The sequence below is a fragment of the Choloepus didactylus genome, chromosome 3 (assembly GCF_015220235.1).
Source record: "Choloepus didactylus isolate mChoDid1 chromosome 3, mChoDid1.pri, whole genome shotgun sequence".
Taxonomy (NCBI): Eukaryota; Metazoa; Chordata; class Mammalia; order Pilosa; family Megalonychidae; genus Choloepus; species Choloepus didactylus.
The window spans coordinates 77,929,982-77,951,546 of record NC_051309.1 but is presented as its reverse complement, the minus strand read 5'-3'; the positions used below and the strand labels follow the sequence as shown (position 1 = coordinate 77,951,546).

Sequence of the window (21,565 nt, the reverse complement as noted above, 5' to 3'; positions counted from 1 at the left end):
ATGAATCAGTGACCTAGAAGATGACAGAATGGAAAATCAAAGCACAAAAGAAAGAATGGGGAAAAAAATCGAAAAAATCGAAATGGACCTCAGGGATTTGATAGATAATATAAAACGTCCAAATATGACTCATTGGTGTTCCAGGAGAAGAAAAGGGTAAAGGTCTAGGAAGAGTATTCAAAGAAATTGTTGGGGAAAACTTCCCAAATCTTCTAAACACCGTAAATAGACAAATCATAAATGCCCAGCGAACTCCAAATAGAATAAATCCAAATAAACCCACTCCGAGACATATTCTGATCACACTGTCAAATACAGAAGAGAAGGAGCAAGTTCTGAAAGCAGCAAGAGAAAAGCAATTCACCACAAACGAAATAGCATAAGACTAAGTAGTGACTGCTCAGCAGCCACCATGGAGGCGAGAGGGCAGTGGCACGACATATTTAAAATTCTGAGTGAGAAAAATTTCCAACCAAGAATACTTTATCCAGCAAAGCTCTCCTTCAAATTTGAGGGAGAGCTTAAATTTTTCACAGACAAACAAATGCTGAGAGAATTTGCTAACAAGAGGCCTGCCCTACTGGAGATACTAAAGGGAGCCCTACAGACAGAGAAACAAAGAAAGGAGAGAGAGACATGGAGAAAGGTTCAGTACTAAAAAGATTTGGTTGGGGTACATTAAAGGATATTAATAGAGAGAGGGGAAAATATATACGACAAATATAAACCAAAGGATAAGATGGCTGATTCAAGAAATGCCTTCACGGTTATAATGTTGAACGTAAATGGATTAAACTCACCAATTAAAAGGTATAGATTTGCAGAATGGATCAAAAATAAATGAACCATCAATATGCTGCATACAAGAGACTCATTTTAGACACAGGGACACAAAGAAATTGAAAGTGAAAGGAAGGAAAAAAGTACTTCATGCCAGCTACAGCCAAAAGAAAGCAGGTGTAGCAATATTAATCTCAGATAAAATAGACTTTAAATGCAGGGATGTTTTGAGATACAAAGAAGGTCACTACATACTAATAAAAGGGGCAAGTCAACAAGAAGAAATAACAATCACAAATGTTTATGCACCCAATCAAGGTGGCACAAAATACATGAGAGAAACACTGGCAAAACTAAAGGAAGCAATTGATGTTTCCACAATAATTGTGGGAGACTTCAACACATCACTCTCTCTTATACATAGATCAACCAGACAGAAGACCAATAAGGAAATTGAAAACCTAAACAATCTGATAAATGAATTGGATTTAACAGACATATATAGAACATTACATCCCAAATCACCAGGATACACATACTTCTCTAGTGCTCATGGGACTTTCTCCAGAACAGATCATATGCTGGGACATAAAACAAGCCTCAATAAATTTAAAAAGATTGAAATTATTCAAAGCACATTTTCTGACCACAATGGAATACAATTAGAAGTCAATAACCCTAAGAGACTTAGAAAATTCACAAATACCTGGAGGTTAAACAACACACTCCTAAAAAATCAGTGGATTAAAGAAGAAATAGCAAGAGAAATAGCTAAATATATAGAGACGAATGAAAATGAGAACACAGCATACCAAAACCTATGGGATGCAGCAAAAGCGGTACTGAGGGGGAAATTTATAGCACTAAACGCATATGTTAAAAAGGAAGAAAGAGCCAAAATCAAAGAACTAATGGATCAACTGAAAAAGCTAGAAAATGAACAGCAAACCAATCCTAAACCAAGTAGAAGAAAAGAAATAACAAGGATTAAAGCCAAAATAAACGACATAGAGAACAAAAAAACAATAGAGAGGATAACACCAAAAGTTGGTTCTTTTAGAAGATCAACAAGATTGACAAGCCCCTAGCTAGACTGACAAAATCAAAAAGAGAGAAGACCCATATAAACAAAATAATGAATGAGAAAGGTGACATTATTGCAGATCCCGAGGAAATTAAAAAAATTATAAGAGGGTACTGTGAACAACTGTATGGAAACAAACTGGATAATGTAGAGGAAATGGACAATTTCCTGGAAACATACGAACAACCTAGACTGACCAGAGAAGAAACAGAAGACCTTAACCAACCAATCACAATCAAAGAGATCCAATCAGTCATCAAAAAGCTTCCCACAAATAAATGCCCAGGGCCAGATGGCTTCACAGGAGAATTAAACCAAACTTTCCAGAAAGAACTGGCACCAATCTTACTTAAACTCTTTCAAAACATTGAAGAAAATGGAACACTACCTAACTCATTTTATGAAGCTACCATCAATCTAATACCAAAACCAGGCAAAGGTGCTACAAAAAAGGAAGAGTACTGGCCAATCTCCCTAATGAATATAGATGCAAAAATCCTCAACAAAATACTTGCAAATAGAATCCAAAGACACATTAAAAAAATCATACACCATGACCAAGTGGGGTTCATTCCAGGCATGCAAGGATGGTTCAACATAAGAAAATCAATCAGTGTATTACAGCACATTAACAATTTGAAAGGGAAAAATCAAATGATCATCTCAATAGATGCTGAAAAAGCATTCGACAAAATCCAACATCCCTTTTTTTTTTTTTTTTTAATCATCATTTTATTGAGATATATTCACATACCACGCAGTCATACAAAACAAATTGTACTTTCGATTGTTTACAGTACCATTACATAGTTGTACATTCATCACCTAAATCAATCCCTGACACCTTCATTAGCACACACACAAAAATAACAAGAATAATAATTAGAGTGAAAAAGAGCAATTGAAGTAAAAAAGAACACTAGGTACCTTTGTCTGTTTGTTTGCTTCCCCTACTTTTCTACACATCCATCCATAAACTAGACAAAGTGGAGTTTGGTCCTTATGGCATTCCCAATCCCACTATCACCCCTCATAAGCTACATTTTTATACAACTGTCTTCGAGATTCATGGGTTCTGGGTTGTAGTTTAATAGTTTCAGTTATCCACCACCAGCTACCCCAATTCTTTAGAACCTAAAAAAGGTTGTCTAAAGTGTGCGTAAGAGTGCCCACCAGAGTGATCTCTCGGCTCATTTTGGAATCTCTCTGCCACTGAAGCTTATTTCATTTCCTTTCACATCCCCCTTTTGGTCAAGAAGATGTTCTCCATCCCACGATGCCGGGTCTACATTCCTCCCCGGGAGTCATATTCCACGTTGCCAGGGAGATTCACTTCCCTGGGTGTCTGATCCCACGTAGGGGGGAGGGCAGTGATTTCACCTTTCAAGTTGGCTTAGCCAGAGAGAGAGGGCCACATCTGAGCAACAAAGAGGCATTCAGGAGGAGACTCTTAGGCACAAATACAGGGAGGCCTAGCCTCTCCTTTGTAGCAACCGTCTTCCCAAGGGTAAAACTTATGGTAGAGGGCTCAACCCATCAAACCACCAGTCCCCTATGTCTGTGGTCATGTTAGCAACCATGGAGGTGGGGTAGGCGAATACCCCTGCATTCTCCACAGGCTCCTCAAGGGGGCACTACATCTTTTTTTTTTTTTTTTTCCTTGTTTGTCTTTTTTCTTTTTTTTAACTTTCCCTTCTTTTTTCAAATCAACTGTATGAAAAAAAAAGTTAAAAAGAAAACAAACATACAATAAAAGAACATTTCAAAGAGACCATAGCAAGGGAGTAAGAAAAAGACAACTAACCTAAGATAACTGCTTAACTTCCAACATGTTCCTACTTTACCCCAAGAAAGTTACATAATATAGCAACATTTCAGTGAACTTGTTCCTACTACATCCATCAGAAATTAACAGACCATAGTCATTTCTGGGCATCCCCAGAACGTTAAATAGCTTATCTGTTCTTCTTGGATTATTGTTCCCCCTTCCTTAATTGCTCTCTACTGCTAGTTCCCCTACATTCTACATTATAAACCATTTGTTTTACATTTTTCAAAGTTCACATTAGTGGTAGCATATAATATTTCTCTTTTTGTGCCTGGCTTATTTCGCTCAGCATTATGTCTTCAAGGTTCATCCATGTTGTCATATGTTTCACCAGATCGTTCCTTCTTACTGCCGCGTAGTATTCCATCGTGTGTATATACCACATTTTATTTATCCACTCATCTGTTGAAGGACATTTGGGTTGTTTCCATCTCTTGGCAATTGTGAATAATGCTGCTATGAACATTGGCGTGCAGATATCTGTTCGTGTCACTGCTTTCCGATCTTCCGGGTATATACCGAGAAGTGCAATCGCTGGATCGAATGGTAGCTCTATATCTAGTTTTCTAAGGAACTGCCAGACTGACTTCCAGAGTGGCTGAACCATTATACAGTCCCACCAACAATGAATAAGAGTTCCATTTTCTCCACATCCCCTCCAGCATTTGTAGTTTCCTGTTTGTTTAATGGCAGCCATTCTAACCGGTGTTAGATGGTATCTCATTGTGGTCTTAATTTGCATCTCTCTAATAGCTAGTGAAGCTGAACATTTTTTCATGTGTTTCTTGGCCATTTGTATTTCCTCTTCAGAGAACTGTCTTTTCATATCTTTTGCCCATTTTATAATTGGGCTGTCTGTACTATTGTCATTGAGTTGTAGGATTTCTTTGTATATGCAAGATATCAGTCTTTTGTCAGATAGATGGTTTCCAAAAATTTTTTCCCATTGAGTTGGCTGCCTCTTTACCTTTTTGAGAAATTCCTTTGAGGTGCAGAAACTTCTAAGCTTGAGGAGTTCCCATTTATCTATTTTCTCTTTTGTTGCTTGTGCTTTGGGTGTAAAGTCTAGGAAGTGGCCTCCTAATACAAGGTCTTGAAGATGTTTTCCTACATTATCTTCTAGGAGTTTTATGGTACTTTCTTTTATATTGAGATCTTTGGTCCATTTTGAGTTAATTTTTGTGTAGGGGGTGAGGTAGGGGTCCTCTTTCATTCTTTTGGATATGGATATCCAACTCTCCCAGCCCCATTTGTTGAAAAGACCATTATGGCTCAGTTCGGTGACTTTGGGGGCCTTATCAAAGATCAGTCGGCCATAGATCTGAGGGTCTATCTCTGAATTCTCAATTCGATTCCATTGATCTATATGTCTATCTTTGTGCCAGTACCATGCTGTTTTGGCAACTGTGGTTTTATAATAAGCTTCAAAGTCAGGGAGTGTAAGTCCTCCCACTTCGTTTTTCTTTTTTAGAGTGACTTTAGCAATTCGAGGCATCTTCCCTTTCCAAATAAATTTGATAACTAGCTTTTCCAAGTCTGCAAAGTAGGTTGTTGGAATTTTGATTGGGATTGCATTGAATCTGTAGATGAGTTTGGGTAGAATTGACATCTTAATGACATTTAGCCTTCCTATCCATGAACAAGGAATATTTTTCCATCTTTTAAGGTCCCCTTCTATTTCTTTTAGTAGAGTTATGTAGTTTTCTTTGTATAGGTCTTTTACATCTTTGGTTAAGTTTATTCCTAGGTACTTGATTTTTTTAGTTGCTATTGAAAATGGTATCTTTTTCTTGAGTGTCTCTTCAGTTTGTTCATTTCTAGCATATAGAAACATTACTGACTTATGTGCATTAATCTTGTATCCCGCTACTTTGCTAAATTTGTTTATTAGCTCTAGTAGGTGTATCGTTGATTTCTCAGGGTTTTCTAGATATAAGATCATATCATCTGCAAACAATGACAGTTTTACTTCTTCTTTTCCAATTTGGATGCCTTTTATTTCTTTGTCTTGCCGGAATTCCCTGGCTAGCACTTCCAGCACAATGTTGAATAACAGTGGTGACAGCGGGCATCCTTGTCTTGTTCCTGATCTTAGAGGGAAGGCTTTCAGTCTCTCACCGTTGAGTACTATGCTGGCTGTGGGTTTTTCATATATGCTCTTTATCATGTTGAGGAAGTTTCCTTCAATTCCTACCTTTTGAAGTGTTTTTATCAAAAAGGGATGTTGGATTTTGTCAAATGCTTTTTCAGCATCTATTGAGATGATCAATTGATTTTTCCCTTTCGAGTTTTTAATGTGTTGTAATACATTGATTGTTTTTCTTATGTTGAACCATCCTTGCATGCCTGGAATGAACCCCACTTGGTCATGGTGTATGATTTTTTTAATGTGTCTTTGGATTCGATTTGCAAGTATTTTGTTGAGGATTTTTGCATCTATATTCATTAGGGAGATTGGCCGGTAGTTTTCCTTTTTTGTAGCATCTTTGCCTGGTTTTGGTATTAGATTGATGTTAGCTTCATAAAATGAGTTAGGTAGTGTTCCATTTTTTTCAATGTTTTGAAAGAGTTTGAGTAAGATTGGTGTCAGTTCTTTCTGGAAAGTTTGGTAGAATTCCCCTGTGAAGCCATCTGGCCCTGGGCATTTATTTGTGGGAAGATTTTTGATGACTGATTGGATCTCTTTGCTTGTGATGGGTTGGTTGAGGTCTTCTATTTCTTCTCTGGTCAGTCTAGGTTGTTCATATGTTTCCAGGAAATTGTCCATTTCTTCTACATTATCCAGTTTGTTGCCATACAGTTGTTCATAATATCCTCTTATAATTTTTTTAATTTCTTCAGGATCTGCAGTTATGTCACCTTTTTCATTCATTATTTTGTTTATATGGGTCTTCTCTCTTTTTGATTTTGTCAGTCTAGCTAGGGGCTTGTCAATCTTGTTGATCTTCTCAAAGAACCAACTTTTGGTGATATTTATCCTTTCTATTGTTTTTTTGTTCTCTATGTCATTTATTTCTGCTTTAATCCTTGTTATTTCTTTTCTTGTACTTGGTTTAGGATTGGTTTGCTGTTCATTTTCTAGCTTCTTCAGTTGATCCATTAGTTCTTTGATTTTGGCTCTTTCTTCCTTTTTAATATATGCATTTAGTGCTATAAATTTCCCCCTTAGCACTGCTTTTGCTGCATCCCATAGGTTTTGGTATGTTGTGTTCTCATTTTCATTCGTCTCTATATATTTAGCAATTTCTCTTGCTATTTCTTCTTTAACCCACTGATTGTTTAGGAGTGTGTTGTTTAACCTCCAGGTATTTGTGAATTTTCTAAGTCTCTGATGGTTATTGACTTCTAATTGTATTCCATTGTGGTCAGAGAATGTGCTTTGAATAATTTCAATCTTTTTAAATTTACTGAGGCTTGTTTTATGTCCCAGCATATGATCTATTCTGGAGAAAGTTCCGTGAGCACTAGAAAAGTATGTGTATCCTGGTGATTTGGGATGTAATGTCCTGTAGATGTCTGTTAAATCTAATTCATTTATCAGATTGTTTAGGTTTTCAATTTCCTTATTGGTCTTCTGTCTGGTTGATCTATCTATAGGAGAGAGTGATGTGTTGAAGTCTCCCACAATTATTGTGGAAACATCAATTGCTTCCTTTAGTTTTGCCAATGTTTCTCTCATGTATTTTGTGGCACCTTGATTGGGTGCATAGACATTTACGATTGTTATTTCTTCTTGCTGAATTGCCCCTTTTATTAGTATGTAGTGGCCTTCTTTGTCTCTCAAAACATCCCTGCATTTGAAGTCTATTTTATCTGAGATTAATATTGCTACACCTGCTTTCTTTTGGCTGTAGCTTGCATGAAATATTTTTTTCCATCCTTTCACTTTCAGTTTCTTTGTGTCCCTGTGTCTAAGATGAGTCTCTTGTATGCAACATATTGATGGTTCATTTTTTTTGATCCATTCTGCGAATCTATATCTTTTAATTGGGGAGTTTAATCCATTTACATTCAACGTTAAAACCGTGAAGGCATTTCTTGAATCGGCCATCTTATCCTTTGGATTATGTTTGCCATATTTTTCCCTCTCTCTATTAATATCCTTTATTGTACCCATACCGAATCTCTTTAGTACTGAACCTTTCTCCAAGTCTCTCTGTCCTGTCTTTGTTTCTCTGTCTGTAGGGCTCCCTTTAGTATCTCCAGTAGGGCAGGCCTCTTGTTAGCAAATTCTCTCAGCATTTCTTTTTCTGTGAAAAATTTAAGCTCTCCCTCAAATTTGAAGGAGAGCTTTGCTGGATAAAGTATTCTTGGTTGGAAATTCCTCTCACTCAGAATTTTAAATATATCGTGCCACTGCCTTCTCGCCTCCATGGTGGCTGCTGAGTAGTCACTACTTAGTCTTATGCTGTTTCCTTTGTATGTGGTGAATTGCTTTTCTCTTGCTGCTTTCAGAACTTGCTCCTTCTCTTCTATGTTTGACAGTGTGATCAGTATATGTCTCGGAGTGGGTTTTTTTGGATTTATTCTATTTGGAGTTCGCTGAGCATTTATGATTTGTGTATTTATGTTGTTTAGAAGATTTGGGAAGTTTTCCCCAACAATTTCTTTGAATACTCTTCCTAGACCTTTACCCTTTTCTTCCCCTTCTGGGACACCAATGAGTCTTATATTCGGACGTTTCATATTATCTATCATATCCCTGAGGTCCATTTCGAGTTTTTCAATTTTTTTCCCCATTCTTTCTTTTATGCTTTCATTTTCCATTCTGTCATCTTCCAGGTCACTGATTCGTTGTTCAACTTCCTCTAGTCTTGTACTATGAGTGTCCAGAATATTTTTAATTTGGTCAACAGTTTCTTTAATTTCCATAAGATCATCCATTTTTTTATTTAGTCTTGCAATGTCTTCTTTATGCTCTTCTAGGGTCTTCTTGATTTCCTTCATATCCCGTACTATGGTCTCATTGTTCATCTTTAGTTCTTTGAGTAGCTGCTCTAGGTGTGTCTCTTCTGGTCTTTTGATTTGGGTGCTTGGGCTTGGGTTATCCATATCGTCTGGTTTTTTTCATATGCTTTATAATTTTCTGTTGTTTTTGGCCTCGTGGCATTTGCTGAACTTGATAGGGTTCTTTTAGGGTTTGTAGACCAGTTGAAGTCCTTATCTCTAATTTATCAGATCTACAGCTTCGTGGAGTACACTTTCTCTAACTAACCAGCAGGTGGCGTCCACGAGCCACCTGTTCTCCACAAGCCAGATCTCCCCTGCTTAGCCTTTTTGGTGAGTGGGGGAGTGAGTCTTGTGGGGCCCAATTGGTGTACCAAGCTTGCGTGTGTAGTTGGTGTTGCCTGCCCTGTATGTGGGGCGTGTTTCTGGGCAGTCGGGGAGGGGGGTGGCCCTAACAATCAAATCTCCCTGATGATCCTAGAGTTTTAAAGCTACTGCAATAGTCTAATCCTTCAGTTCAGTCCTGCCACAGTTTGTCTCTGCCACTGACCCACAAGTCTTTGGTATTGGCGTATGGCTCCTGAGACTTGCAAGTGGGCCCCTCTTCCAGGCTGTGCACCCCGGGTCCTCTGTTGAGGGATGACTGTGCTATGTCACAGGTGAGTGCCGTCCCCCCAGGGCAGTTCTGGGCTGCTGGGCTGTGTTGTGAGGCTCCCAGTCTGCTCAAATGATGGCTGAATGGGGCTCTGTTAATTCACACTGCTCCCCCTTCCCAGCTCTGGGACATTCAGCTGAGGTTGCAGGGAAGGCTAATGTCCACGCCCAGTTTTGTGGTGTGTGCCTGTTATTTGAAGCACTTCCGTCACACTGGGTTGTCTGGGGCAGCTCTGGGCTATGGGGCTGGCGATGGGCAGGAGTGTTTCCTGTCCACCAGGATGGTGGCTGTGAGCGGACACCCCCCTTTTCTTGGGAAGTTGTGTTGTTTAGTGAATTTTCTCAGCCACTGGATTATTGCCTTTTGTCTCAGAGCTCTCTTAGTTCTGCTCTTGACTTGACGTGCCCAAATTTCAATTCTTTGAAGCTTTCTGTATTGAGCTTCTTAGAGTAATTGTTTTAGAAAAAGCAAAAAGGATTTAAAAAAAAAAACAAAAAAAAAAAAACGGCCCTCCTCAGAGATCTAATGGGTTATTGAAATGCTAATAGACAAAGCAACCAGGGCCATTAAGGAAAGGTCCACAGGGCAGAGAGATCAGCCTTGCTTCGGGATTTGCATATGCGCCTCAAGGCCTGATCTCCGCCCTTCCCCTTTCTGTGTTCACCAGAACTCCAAAAATCCTCTGCTTTTATTTTGGAGTTTTTCGTGTTGTTTTTTTCTATGCCTGTCTCCTCTCTGCTGGGCTGGCTGCTCTCAGAGTCTCTGGTGTCTGGTCTCAGTCTATCTATGGTTGGAGTTTGAATCAGTAGAATGAGTTTCCGATAAGAGCAGCCACTGCAATTCTCCCTTCTCCTTCCTGGAGCTGACAGCCCCTCCTCCCCCAGGACTGAGCCTGGCAGGGAGGGGCGCGGGTCCCCTGGCCGCAAAAACTTACAGATTTCGCTGATCTCAGCAGTTCCACGTTTTCATGAGTGTTGTATGAAGTATGCCCAAAGACAGATTGCTCTGTGGTGTCCAGTCCACGCAGTTCCTGGCTTTTTACCTACTTTCCTGGAGGAGTAACTAAAACATACAGCTCACCAGTCTGCCATCTTGCCCCGCCTGTATTACTTTTTGACTCAAAATAAATTGATCCCCTTTAAAAGAAGTAGGGTGGATAGAAGAGCCTAGAATGAGTGCCTAAGAAGACCCTCTGCTTCCATTGGTGATGGTGAACCAAGACCCCCTTTTTGATAAAAACACTTCAAAAGGTAGGAACTGAAGGAAACTTCCTCAACAGGTTAAAGAGCATATATGAGAAACCCACAGCCAGCATAGTACTCAATGGTGAGAGACTGAAAGCCTTCCCCCTAAGATCAGGAACAAGACAAGGATGCCTGCTATCACCACTGTTATTCAGCATTGTGCTAGAAGTGCTAGCCAGGGCAGTCCGGCAAGACAAAGAAATAAAAGGCATCCAAATTGGAAAGGAAGAAGTAAAACTGTCGTTGTTTGCAGATGATATGATCTTATATCTGGAAAACCCCGAGAAATCGACGATACAGCTACTAGAGCTAATAAACAAATTTAGCAAAGTACCAGGATACAAGATTAATGCACACAAGTCAGTAATGTTTCTATACGCTAGAAATGAACAAACTGAAGAGACACTCAAGAAAAAGATACCATTTTCAATAGCAACTAAAAAAATCAAAGTACCTAGGAATAAACTTAACCAAAGGTGTAAAAGACCTATACAAAGAAAACTACGTAACTCTATTAAAAGAAATAGAAGGGGACCTTAAAAGATGGAAAAATATTCCATGTTCATGGATAGGAAGGCTAAATGTCATTAAGATGTCAATTCTACCCAAACTCATCTACAGATTCAATGCAATCCCAATCAAAATTCCAACAACCTACTTTGCAGACTTGGAAAAGCTAGTTATCAAATTTATTTGGAAAGGGAAGATGCCTCGAATTGCTAAAGACACTCTAAAACAGAAAAACGAAGTGGGAGGACTTACACTCCCTGACTTTGAAGCTTATTATAAAGCCACAGTTGTCAAAACAGCATGGTACTGGCACAAAGACAGACATATAGATCAATGGAATCGAATTGAGAATTCGGAGATAGACGCCCCAGATTATGTTCGACTGATCTTTGATAAGGCCCCCAAAGTCACTGAACTGGGTCATAAAGGTCTTTTCAACAAATGGTGCTGGGAGAGTTGGATATCCATATCCAAAAGAATGAAAGAGGACCCCTACCTTACACCCTACAGAAAAATTAACTCAAAATGGACCAAAGATCTCAGTCTAAAAGAAAGTACCATAAAACTCCTAGAAGATAATGTAGGAAAACATCTTCAAGACCTTGTATTAGGCGGCCACTTCCTAGGCTTTACACCCAAAGTACAAGCAACAAAAGAGAAAATAGATAAATGGGAACTCCTCAAGCTTAGAAGTTTCTGCACCTCAAAGGAATTTCTTAAAAAGGTAAAGAGGCAGCCAACTCAATGGGAAAAAATTTTTGGAAACCATGTATCTGACAAAAGACTGATATCTTGCATATATAAAGAAATCCTACAACTCAATGACAATAGTACAGACAGCCCAATTATAAAATGGGCAAAAGATATGAAAAGACAGTTCTCTGAAGAGGAAATACAAATGGCCAAGAAACACATGAAAAAATGTTCAGCTTCACTAGCAATTAGAGAGATGCAAATTAAGACCACAATGAGATACCATCTAACACCGGTTAGAATGGCTAACATTAAACAAACAGGAAACTACAAATGCTGGAGGGGATGTGGGAAATTGGAACTCTTATGCATTGTTGGTTGGGACTGTATAATGGTTCAGCCACTCTGGAAGTCAGTCTGGCAGTTCCTTAGAAAATTAGATATAGAGATACCCTTCGATCCAGCGATTGCACTTCTCGGTATATATCTGGAAGATCGGAGAGTGGTGACACGAACAGATATCTGCACGCCAATGTTCATAGCAGCATTATTCACAATTGCCAAGAGATGGAAACAACCCAAATGTTCTTCAACAGATGAGTGGATAAATAAAATGTGGTATATACACACGATGGAATACTACACGGCAGTAAGAAGGAACGATCTCGTGAAACATATGACAACATGGATGAACCTTGAAGACATAATGCTGAGCAAAGTAAGCCAGGCACAAAAAGACAAATATTATATGCTACCACTAATGTGAACTTTGAAAAATGTAAAACGAATGGTTTATAATGTAGAATGTAGGGGAACTAGCAATAGAGAGCAATTGAGGAAGGGGGAACAATAATCCAAGAAGAACAGATAAGCTATCATGGGTAAATTTAATGTTCTGGGAATGCCCAGGAATGACTATGGTCTGTTAATTTCTGATGGGTATAGTAGGACCAAGTTCACAGAAATGTTGCTATATTAGGTTACTTTCTTGGGGTAGAGTAAGAAAACGTTGGAAGTAAAGTAGTTATCTTAGGTTAGTTGTCTTCTTCTTACTCCCTTGTTATAGTCTCTTTGAAATGTTCTTTTATTGTATGTTTTTTTTTTATTTAGTTTTTATTTTTTTTATTTTTCATACAGTTGATTTAGAAAAAAAAAGTTTAAAAAACAAGGAAAAAAATATGCAGAGCCCCCTTGAGGAGCTGGTGGAGAATGCAGGGGTATTGGCCTGCCCTACCTCGATGGTTGCTAACATGCCCACAGACATAGGGGATTGGTGGTTTGATGGATTGAGCCCTCTACCACAGGATTTACCCTTGGGAAGACTGTTGCTGCAAAGGAGAGGCTAGGCCTCCCTATAATTGTGCCTAAGAGCCTCCTCCTGAATACCTCTTTGTTGCTCAGATGTGGCCCTCTGTCTCTAGATAAGCCAACTTGGCAGGTGACATCACTGCCCTCCCCCCTACGTGGGATCAGACACCCAGGGGAGTGAATCTCCCTGGCAACGTGGAATATGACTCCCGGGGAGGAATGTAGACCCGGCATCGTGGGATGGAGAACATCTTCTTGACCAAAAGGGGGATGTGAAAGGAAATGAAATAAGCTTCAGTGGCAGAGAGATTCCAGAAGGAGCCGAGAGGTCACTCTGGTGGGCACTCTTACGCACAATGTAGATAACCCTTTTTAGGTTCTAATGAATTGGCGTAGCTGGTGGTGAATACCTGAAACTGTCAAACTACGACCCAGAACCCATGAATCTTGAAGACAATTGTATAGAAATGTGGCTTATGAGGGGGGACAGTGGGATTGGGGGGGGCCATAGGGATCACACTCCCATTTGTCTAGTTTGTGGATGGATGAGTGGAAAGGTGGGGAAGGAAACAAACAAACAGACAAGTGTTCTTTTTTACTTTAGTTGCTCCTTTTCACTTTAATTATTATTCTGGTTATTTTTTTGTGTGTGGTAATGAGGGTGTTGGGGATTGATTTTGGTAATGCATGTATAACTACGTAATGGTACTGTGAACAATCGAATGTACGATTTGTTTTGTATGACTGCGTGGTATGTGAATATATCTCAGTAAAATGAATAATAAAAAAAATAAAAATAAAAATAAAATATGAGTCCTCAGCCATGACTTAGTATTATCCCATGCTGCTTTACTCAAGAACACTTTGGGAGAATCATGTCTGCCAGGCGTTGTTTGGGAAATCCCCTTCTTTAGATGAGGAAAATTAAAATTATAGAATTTAAGGTCTTGGCTGAAAGTTTCTTGAGGAAGACTCCCATGTTTAGTCTAAATGTGTTTCCCTAAAGATACCTAGCCGAGTCCTGTGACATGGTTGGTACTTGGTGCATATTTGTTGGAAAGAAGGAAGTAACAGACAGAGGGTGTGATGGTCAAGTTCATGTGTCAGTTTTGCCTGGTTATAGTGTCCAGTTGTCTGGTCATGTAAGCACCGGCCTGATTGTTAGAGGACATTTTGTGGATTTAAATCATTAGTCACTTGATTGTATCTATGATAGATTATATCCACAGTCAACAAAGGCAGTTGCCTTCAGCAATGAGAGAAGTCTCATCCAATCAGTTGAAGACTTTAAAGGAAGAATTGAGGATTTCAGCAGTCAGAAAGATTTCTGTTTCTACTTCAGTCAGCCAGCTTCTCCTAGGGAATTCATTAAAACCTTTGTTGGAGGGCCCAACTTGTGACCTGCCCTACAGAGTTCAGACTTGCCAATCCCCACAGTTGCATGAGCCAATTCCTATAATAAATCTCATAACATTTGCACATATATATATTTGTGTGTGTGTGTGTGTGTGTGTGTGTATATATGTATCTCCTGGGGGTTCCGTCCCTTGAGAACCTAGTCTTTTATACAAGACCTCAATTAAATAATGGTAGAAGTCAGTCCTCTAGTCTTTCCTCTATATTATTCTACCATTCATTGACCTAGCATAGCATGCATAATAATAATAAAAACTTAGTCTTATTATGTGCCAGACTCTGTTGTAAGCAATTTATATGACTTAACTCATTTAATTCTTAATATAACCCTTTGAGGTACACGTGCTATTATTATTACCATTTTAATGTAGAGAAAATGAGGCACAGAAAGGTTAAGTAACTTTCTCAAAGTCACATAGCTACTCAACACAGAGTTACTATATGAACCTAGGTATGTTGGATCTCAAGTTCATGAGTCATGACTGTTTTGGTAGTTTTGGTTCTTCTTGTTATTCCATGTAGCCATACTGCTAATCTTTGAGATATCTTTGATATCTTCTCTATACTAGGCACATACTCAGGTGCCAGAAAGTAAGGGTAGAGATTCATTACGTGTGTTTCAGGAACTTTCAGTTTTATGGACAATCAAAAACAGTGACTAATAAAAATTATTATTATTATTTTTTTAATTCAAACATCATGTTTACAAGGTTCTTTCTGAGTTGCAAAGATTATCTCCTCCTTACCTTGTTTTTAGAACTTCCTGTATTCCCCATTCAATCTTGGCTGCCACAATCAGATAGACAGAAAGCATGAAGATCTTTTTGTCTTGCATCTGTAGTGAAAAATTATTCTTTGATTCTATTTTATATAGCGCAGTCTCTTTTTGTTTAAAATGCAGTTTTATTGAGATATATTCACATAACATGCAATCCTTGAAAGTGTACAGTTGTTCACAGCATCACCACACAGTTGTACATTCATCACCATCAGTCTCCTTTATTGCTATAATTAAAGCTCTATTTAAGAATTTTTCATAATTAAGTTTTTACAAGGATGCTCAACCATATAAATTCATTGCTTTTTTGAATTTTATTTTAATTTTTTTTGCTTTTATTGATGCATAGGTGGGGGCCAGTAAAAAAATTAGTTTCTATTTTAAAGCATGTCTGATTTAATATGCATTTTAATGACCATTGTGTGTATATATATTCTACCCGTTCAGATTTTTGCTCTACAGAAACTTGGAATGTCTCATTTTCAGAAGTATGTTACTTACTTTGTCCGTGCAGTGTCAGTGTTGATGATTCCAATTGCTGCAACAGTACCTTCAGTGAGTAAGCACTAGCATTGGGTGTGGCATATGCTAAATCCTGTATGTCCTTAGCTTAGACTGGCTGGGGTTCTGTAGCTTCCATTGAGCTTCCTCTGACTATGGATCCTTCCTGATTTGGGGGTTTCTGTAGTAAATTATATATCTAGTGTCATTATCACCAAGTGCCACTTGAATATTTCTTGCGTTTGGTTACCCTTTTGTGAGAATGTTTCCTAACTCTCCTTTTTCTTTTTTTTTTCTTAAATCTTGCTAAGTACTTTGCATGATACAATGAACATATTATTTGCTCTGTTTGATTACTTGATAAATTATTGAATTCTTTCTGCCTACATAGACTCGGCCAAGGAATAGCACCTTAGAAAGAAAACAAAACTTTTTGCTGATACTATATGGGTTCATATGTAATATTAGTGAACCTCAGAACAACCTCTGTGAGATAGGTATGTTCATATGTAATTAAAGTTTTGGTAGAAATAGAGGGAGAAAGAAAACAACCTGTTATGTTTGCAGTTATTTCATACTTTTGGTCTTTTGCTTATTTCCACCAGATAGATCAGAAGTTGCCAAGGGGACAAAAACCATATCTCCAGAGACCAAACAGTAGAACTCAGTTGTTGCTGGTAGCTAGGGTTATATCAGCCTATGTAAAAGTATTTCGTAGTACTTGTTTTAGGATGGGTTTTATCAGCCTATGTAAAAGTATTTCGTAGTACTTGTTTTAGGAATCTGAAGAAATACGTTTCTATTTCTGATGCTAAAGGGAAATTTGGAACAAATGTATGTCTGGGAGTGTTTCACAGGCTGCATAACTTAGTTATTGATCTAAATAATAAATCTGGATGATAACAGAAGAAAGTTGAAAATAATGCTGAAACTATCTCAAAAAAGCAAAGATAATACATTTCTGATGATACTGAGAAACTGAGTACCAGGAAAAGTTTGGAAGATAGATGAGTATGTGGAAAAAATGAAATCTAGGGAGGCTAAGCAGCCATAGTAAATGGCTGTACCCCCACTTTCCCTCCCTTAGTGTAAGTAGTTCAGTAGGACTTTTGTTGGGGGGTTAAAGTATGCTTAATTGCCAGGGAAAGGAGGTGGGACTGTCCTGTGCCTCTCCCTGGAAGCTGTTCCCTACCATCTGCTTCCTGCCATGAATTCTTCTCCATTTGCTTTCTTTTTGCTTTTTGGTCTTTCTTTCAACCTCCTTTCTTGCATATCTATTGGATCTGTCACAGGTATCTAATAGTTGCTTCAAGTCTTTCTCTGTCCCAGTATAATTAGAAAGATTACATGTCATTTTCTTTATCACTGTTTGCCTCTCTCTGAACCAGGGTGACCTTGGAGAATGGACAGGTGCTAACATTGATGTCCTTTTTTTTCTTTATAGTCAATTGCTCTCTACTGGTTGTGCTCCAGCTTCATGGGTCTCTCACAGAACTTGCTGCTGCGTTCTCCTGGATTTCGCAAGTTTTGCCGAATACCATTGACCAAGTCAGATTCAGATACTCCTTATAAAGACCTCTTTGCTGCTTTTTGTGCCAAGTTCATTTTAAGAAAATGATCTCCTTTTCAATAATTTTGACCAATCAGTGTCATTATCGCTTTAATGTATTTGGGAAGTTTAGAAATTCAGGTATTATTTAATCTGTCTTCATTTAAAATCATGGACTCTCTGAAGTACTGTGGGTTAAGATGTAATCCATTTGACAATAATTAAAATATTTTAAGCACTAGAAATGTATTATGTTGAATTGTATACTAATAGTATAAAATTGAAAAATGTTTCTAACCCTGTGTACAAAATGACAGCTTGCTTGGGGTGTTAGAACTTTGGAAAACAGGAGTAGATACTGAATAATGTCAAATTATACTATACAGTCCCACATGTTAAAAGTTTTTTAAAAATAAGATGATCCAATGAAAGGATTCTTAACATTTAGGAAGGCTTTGATTTTCTCTTCAGAAAAATCCTTGGACTCATAATTCAGAGGCTTTCATTGACACCCTCCCCTCCAAGGCCATCAGGGAACTCCTGGTTAAGAAATCTTTTTCTCATTAATCATATGTTGGCAGTAAATTAATGTGTGATTTTTTTTAAAATGGACTTTAAATACATGCAGTAGAGTAGTCCATGCATGCAAGAAAATACCTAATATGGTAGGTAATTTTGCTTCCTAACTCTGAGAGAATACAAAATTTACATTTCTTTATTTCTTTTTCTGTAATTTAAAATGTCTAGAATACAGATGACATCATTAGGTATTGCTGGAATACAGAGTGGAAAATCTTAAGCAGTAGGCTTGTTTAGTCAAAGGAAGAAGACCAGAAGAACAACTTTTAAACTTTTGTTCCTTTGCAAGCATTAAGGGTTCAAGCTCTGATACAGGTTTAATATAGGAAAAGTTAATATGCTGGTTCGGATATATTATGTCCCCCAGAAAAGCCATGTTCTTTAATGCAATCTTGTGGAGGCAGACTGATTAGTTTGTTGATTAGGGTGGAACCTCTGATTGAATGTTTCCATGGAGATGTGACCCACTCAACTGTAGGTGAAGACTGATGAAATTATTTCCTTGCAAGTATGGCCATGCCCATTCAGGTTAGGTCTTGATTAGTTCACTGGAATATTTAAGAGAGAAGCTAAGGGGGCAAGATGGCAGCCAAGTATTGGCTGCTGCCCTGGGCTTGGCAGAACTCGGGATCTGGCTAAGGCGACGGGAGTGGTCTGGCCCCAAGCGGGTAGAGGTCTACAGCTGGCAGAGAAGGCAAGCCTCTCTGAAGTAAGAAGCTGCCCTCAGCTGTGAGTCCTGTGCCAGATCACTAATGATTCCCTGGCATTTCTGCAACATAGGCAGTTCCTCAGGGTTTGTGCAAGGATGGCAAAAATGTTCACTGTATCTCAGACCTCGAGAGCACTGTTCACTGATAGAGCCTGCCAGGCCAGAGAAGAAAGGCTCTTGCAGAAAGAATGGGAACAGGCTGCTGTCGAGATTCAGGCCCATGTCTGGAGTTTTCTCTGTCAGCATCGATTGCAGAGAGAAATCAGGAGAGAGACTGATGAGTTCTTTAAAGCAGATGACAGTGGGTCCAGTAAAAGAAGCACACTTTGTATCTTTAAGATTGCCAGGAAACTGCTGTTCTTACTCAGAATTAAAGAGGATGATGAGAATAAAAGTGATGATACCACAGTCTTTGGTTGATGTCTGTGAGGCAAAAATCAATATCCATCACACTTACAAAATGGCAAATTGGAGAACACAACCCCTTTTAAGAGACAGCTGCTAACCTGCAGGAATAAAAGTCCAGTTTGCCAGATTGCTTTTATTTTTCAAAAGGAACCCCAATCTGGATTTTTATGTGAAATATACCAATTTCTAAAATACAGTGCAAGTCAAGCAAAATAGGGCTCATCCAGCCTGTTGGTTACCAGTTTGAGAATCCTTCTTTAGCCTTTCTGATCCTTCCACATCTGTAAGAAGAAATTAAATGTAATCACGTACGTGACTGACCTGGCAGAATGCCTGGCACAGGCCAGGTGCCCACAGAGCATTTGCTCCCTTCTCTTGTCACTTCTTGATTAGTTCCAGGAATTTATAACCCCCATCCTGCCCCTTTGCAGAGATTCGAGAAACTATGCTGCTCTATCCTGAGCAGCATGGAGGCTGAGAATGAACCCAAGGTGTGGTATTTGTCCCTGGCTCTCTCTAAGGATCTCACCGTTCTATGTATTAAATAAATCAAGGACATTCTGTGGTATTGCTGTGAGTTTCTTGAGCAACTCAAGGTAAAAAAAAAAAGCAGTGAAAATATATTGTTCCTGTTTGGGGTCTTCTGTATATTTCTTCCGAGTCCCCACGATCCCCTCATAGGTTATGCATTTGGAGATCTATGAGTCAGAGTTGAGTGTAGAATTAGAAGTTGAGCCCCTACCTTGTGAACAGGTGAGTTAAATACTGTTATCAGTATGAGCACTTCTTTAATATACAACATATTGATCATTGACCTCCACTTGTCCCCGTTTTGATATCAGGGCAATCTGTTGTCTTCCTTTCTGTTCTTTTGATGTAATGGATTCTTTATAATCTTATTATTATACTGATTAGGCCTCTTGTTCCGAGTACATAAACCTCACATGAAACAGCTAGTGATAAATACAAGCTAAGCAAGAAAGAGAATATTTTGGTTCTATAAAACAGCAGCTGGGGATGATTAGAGCCAGGGGCTGCTGGGATTCTCCCTCTTTTCTCTTCTTTGCTCCCTTCTGGGATCACCTTTATCCTATCCTGCCATAATCGAAGTCGGTAGTTCTGACCTCACATTCTTACTCTGTCTTGACCAAAGAGAAAAGGGAGACTTCCCCTACCAGTCCAGTTGAAAATCCAGTAGGATTCTTAAATGCCCCATTGAATCCTGGCTCAACCCTGAACTGGGGACAGTGAAGAGAGATGGATTACTGTTGACTGGCCCAGCCTAGTCACCTGCCTACCTTGTGCCACGAAAAGATTGGTAGGGGTGTGAACAGACACAAACAGCTGCCACTTCCACTTTGCACGTAGGGAGGGAGAGGTTTCAGGAGCAGAGGCTTGGCCAGGACCCAGGTAGCAGCTAAGGGGTGAAGTGAATGACTCCATAGGCACCAGCAATCTGTTCCTAGCCATCTCTCAGGCACTCATGAAAGGCTTTCTTGGCTGTGACACATTCAAGGGCTCTTCAGATGAGGTATCACAACCCAGAGCAGAGGTCTTCACACACTGTGCCTTGGAGCCCTGGGGTTCCGTCACAATGCCTCAGGGCCAAGTGGGTGGGTTCTTCCCCTATATTCACTTCCGCCAGGTATGTCCTCTTATCTGCTTACTGTATTTGCATTCCACAACGGATTTTTCTTTAAAGAGGCTCTCCTACTTTGAAAAAAGATAAAAGGTGATGCAAAGACACACGTTTTAGGAGAAAACACTGGATCTAGAGCCAGGGATACCTGAAATTTATCTGCTGCAGATTTCCCATGTTGCCTTGAACAAGTTACTTTCCCTCTTGTTTTCTATGATCTAGATGGCCTCCAGAGTCCCCTCCAGGTGTATACACTGTAGGGTCTCTGAGCCTGTTTTTTAATCCTTTTGCCTGACCTGCTCTTGAGACACCATATGAACTACAATCATGATTATAATAATAACCAACATTTACATAGAGTTTTCTATGTGCCAGGCCCTATTCTTAGTGCTTCATGCACATTAATCCAATTATTCCTCACAACAACCGCATGAGGAAGCACTGCTACTATCCCTTATTGACAGATGCAGACACTGAGGCATAGAGAGGTTAAGAAACTTGTCCAGAATGGCTATAGGGAAATCCCTGAAGCTGTGGAACTGCAAACCAGGAGGCTTGATTCTTGAAGACAATTGTATAACTATGTAGCTTACACGGCGTGACTGTGTGATTGTGAAAACCTCATGGCTCACACTCCCTTTATCCAGTGTATGGACAGATGAGTAGAAAAATGGGGACAAAAATTAAATGAAAAATTGGGTGGGATGGGGGGACAGAATATTTTGGGTGTTCTTTTTTAACTTTTATATTTTTGGAGTAAGGAAAATGTTCAAAAATTGATTGTGGTGATGAGTGCACAATTATATGATGGTACTGTGGATGATTGTATACTGTGGATGATTATAGGGTATGTGAATATATCTTAATAAAAGTGTATTAAAAAAAGAAAGAAAGTTGCCCAGGATCACACAGTTAGTAAGTGGTAGAGCCAAAGTGT

At 39.0% G+C, this 21,565-nt stretch overlaps 1 protein-coding gene across 3 annotated transcripts in view; it reads left to right on the top strand.

Moving 5' to 3' along the window:
• LOC119529501 (cytochrome c oxidase assembly protein COX18, mitochondrial) overlaps positions 1-21,195 on the top strand; it is a 28,089-nt gene extending 6,894 nt beyond the window's left edge. For all 3 annotated transcript variants that reach the window (XM_037829951.1, XM_037829949.1, XM_037829950.1), the window contains 2 exons: positions 15,691-15,798; positions 17,189-21,195. In XM_037829951.1, coding sequence (XP_037685879.1) covers positions 15,691-15,798; positions 17,189-17,316 — 236 coding nt within the window. In that variant the 3' untranslated portion in view covers positions 17,317-21,195. The remainder of the gene's footprint in view (positions 1-15,690; positions 15,799-17,188) is intronic.
• Positions 21,196-21,565: the final 370 nt, after the last annotated feature.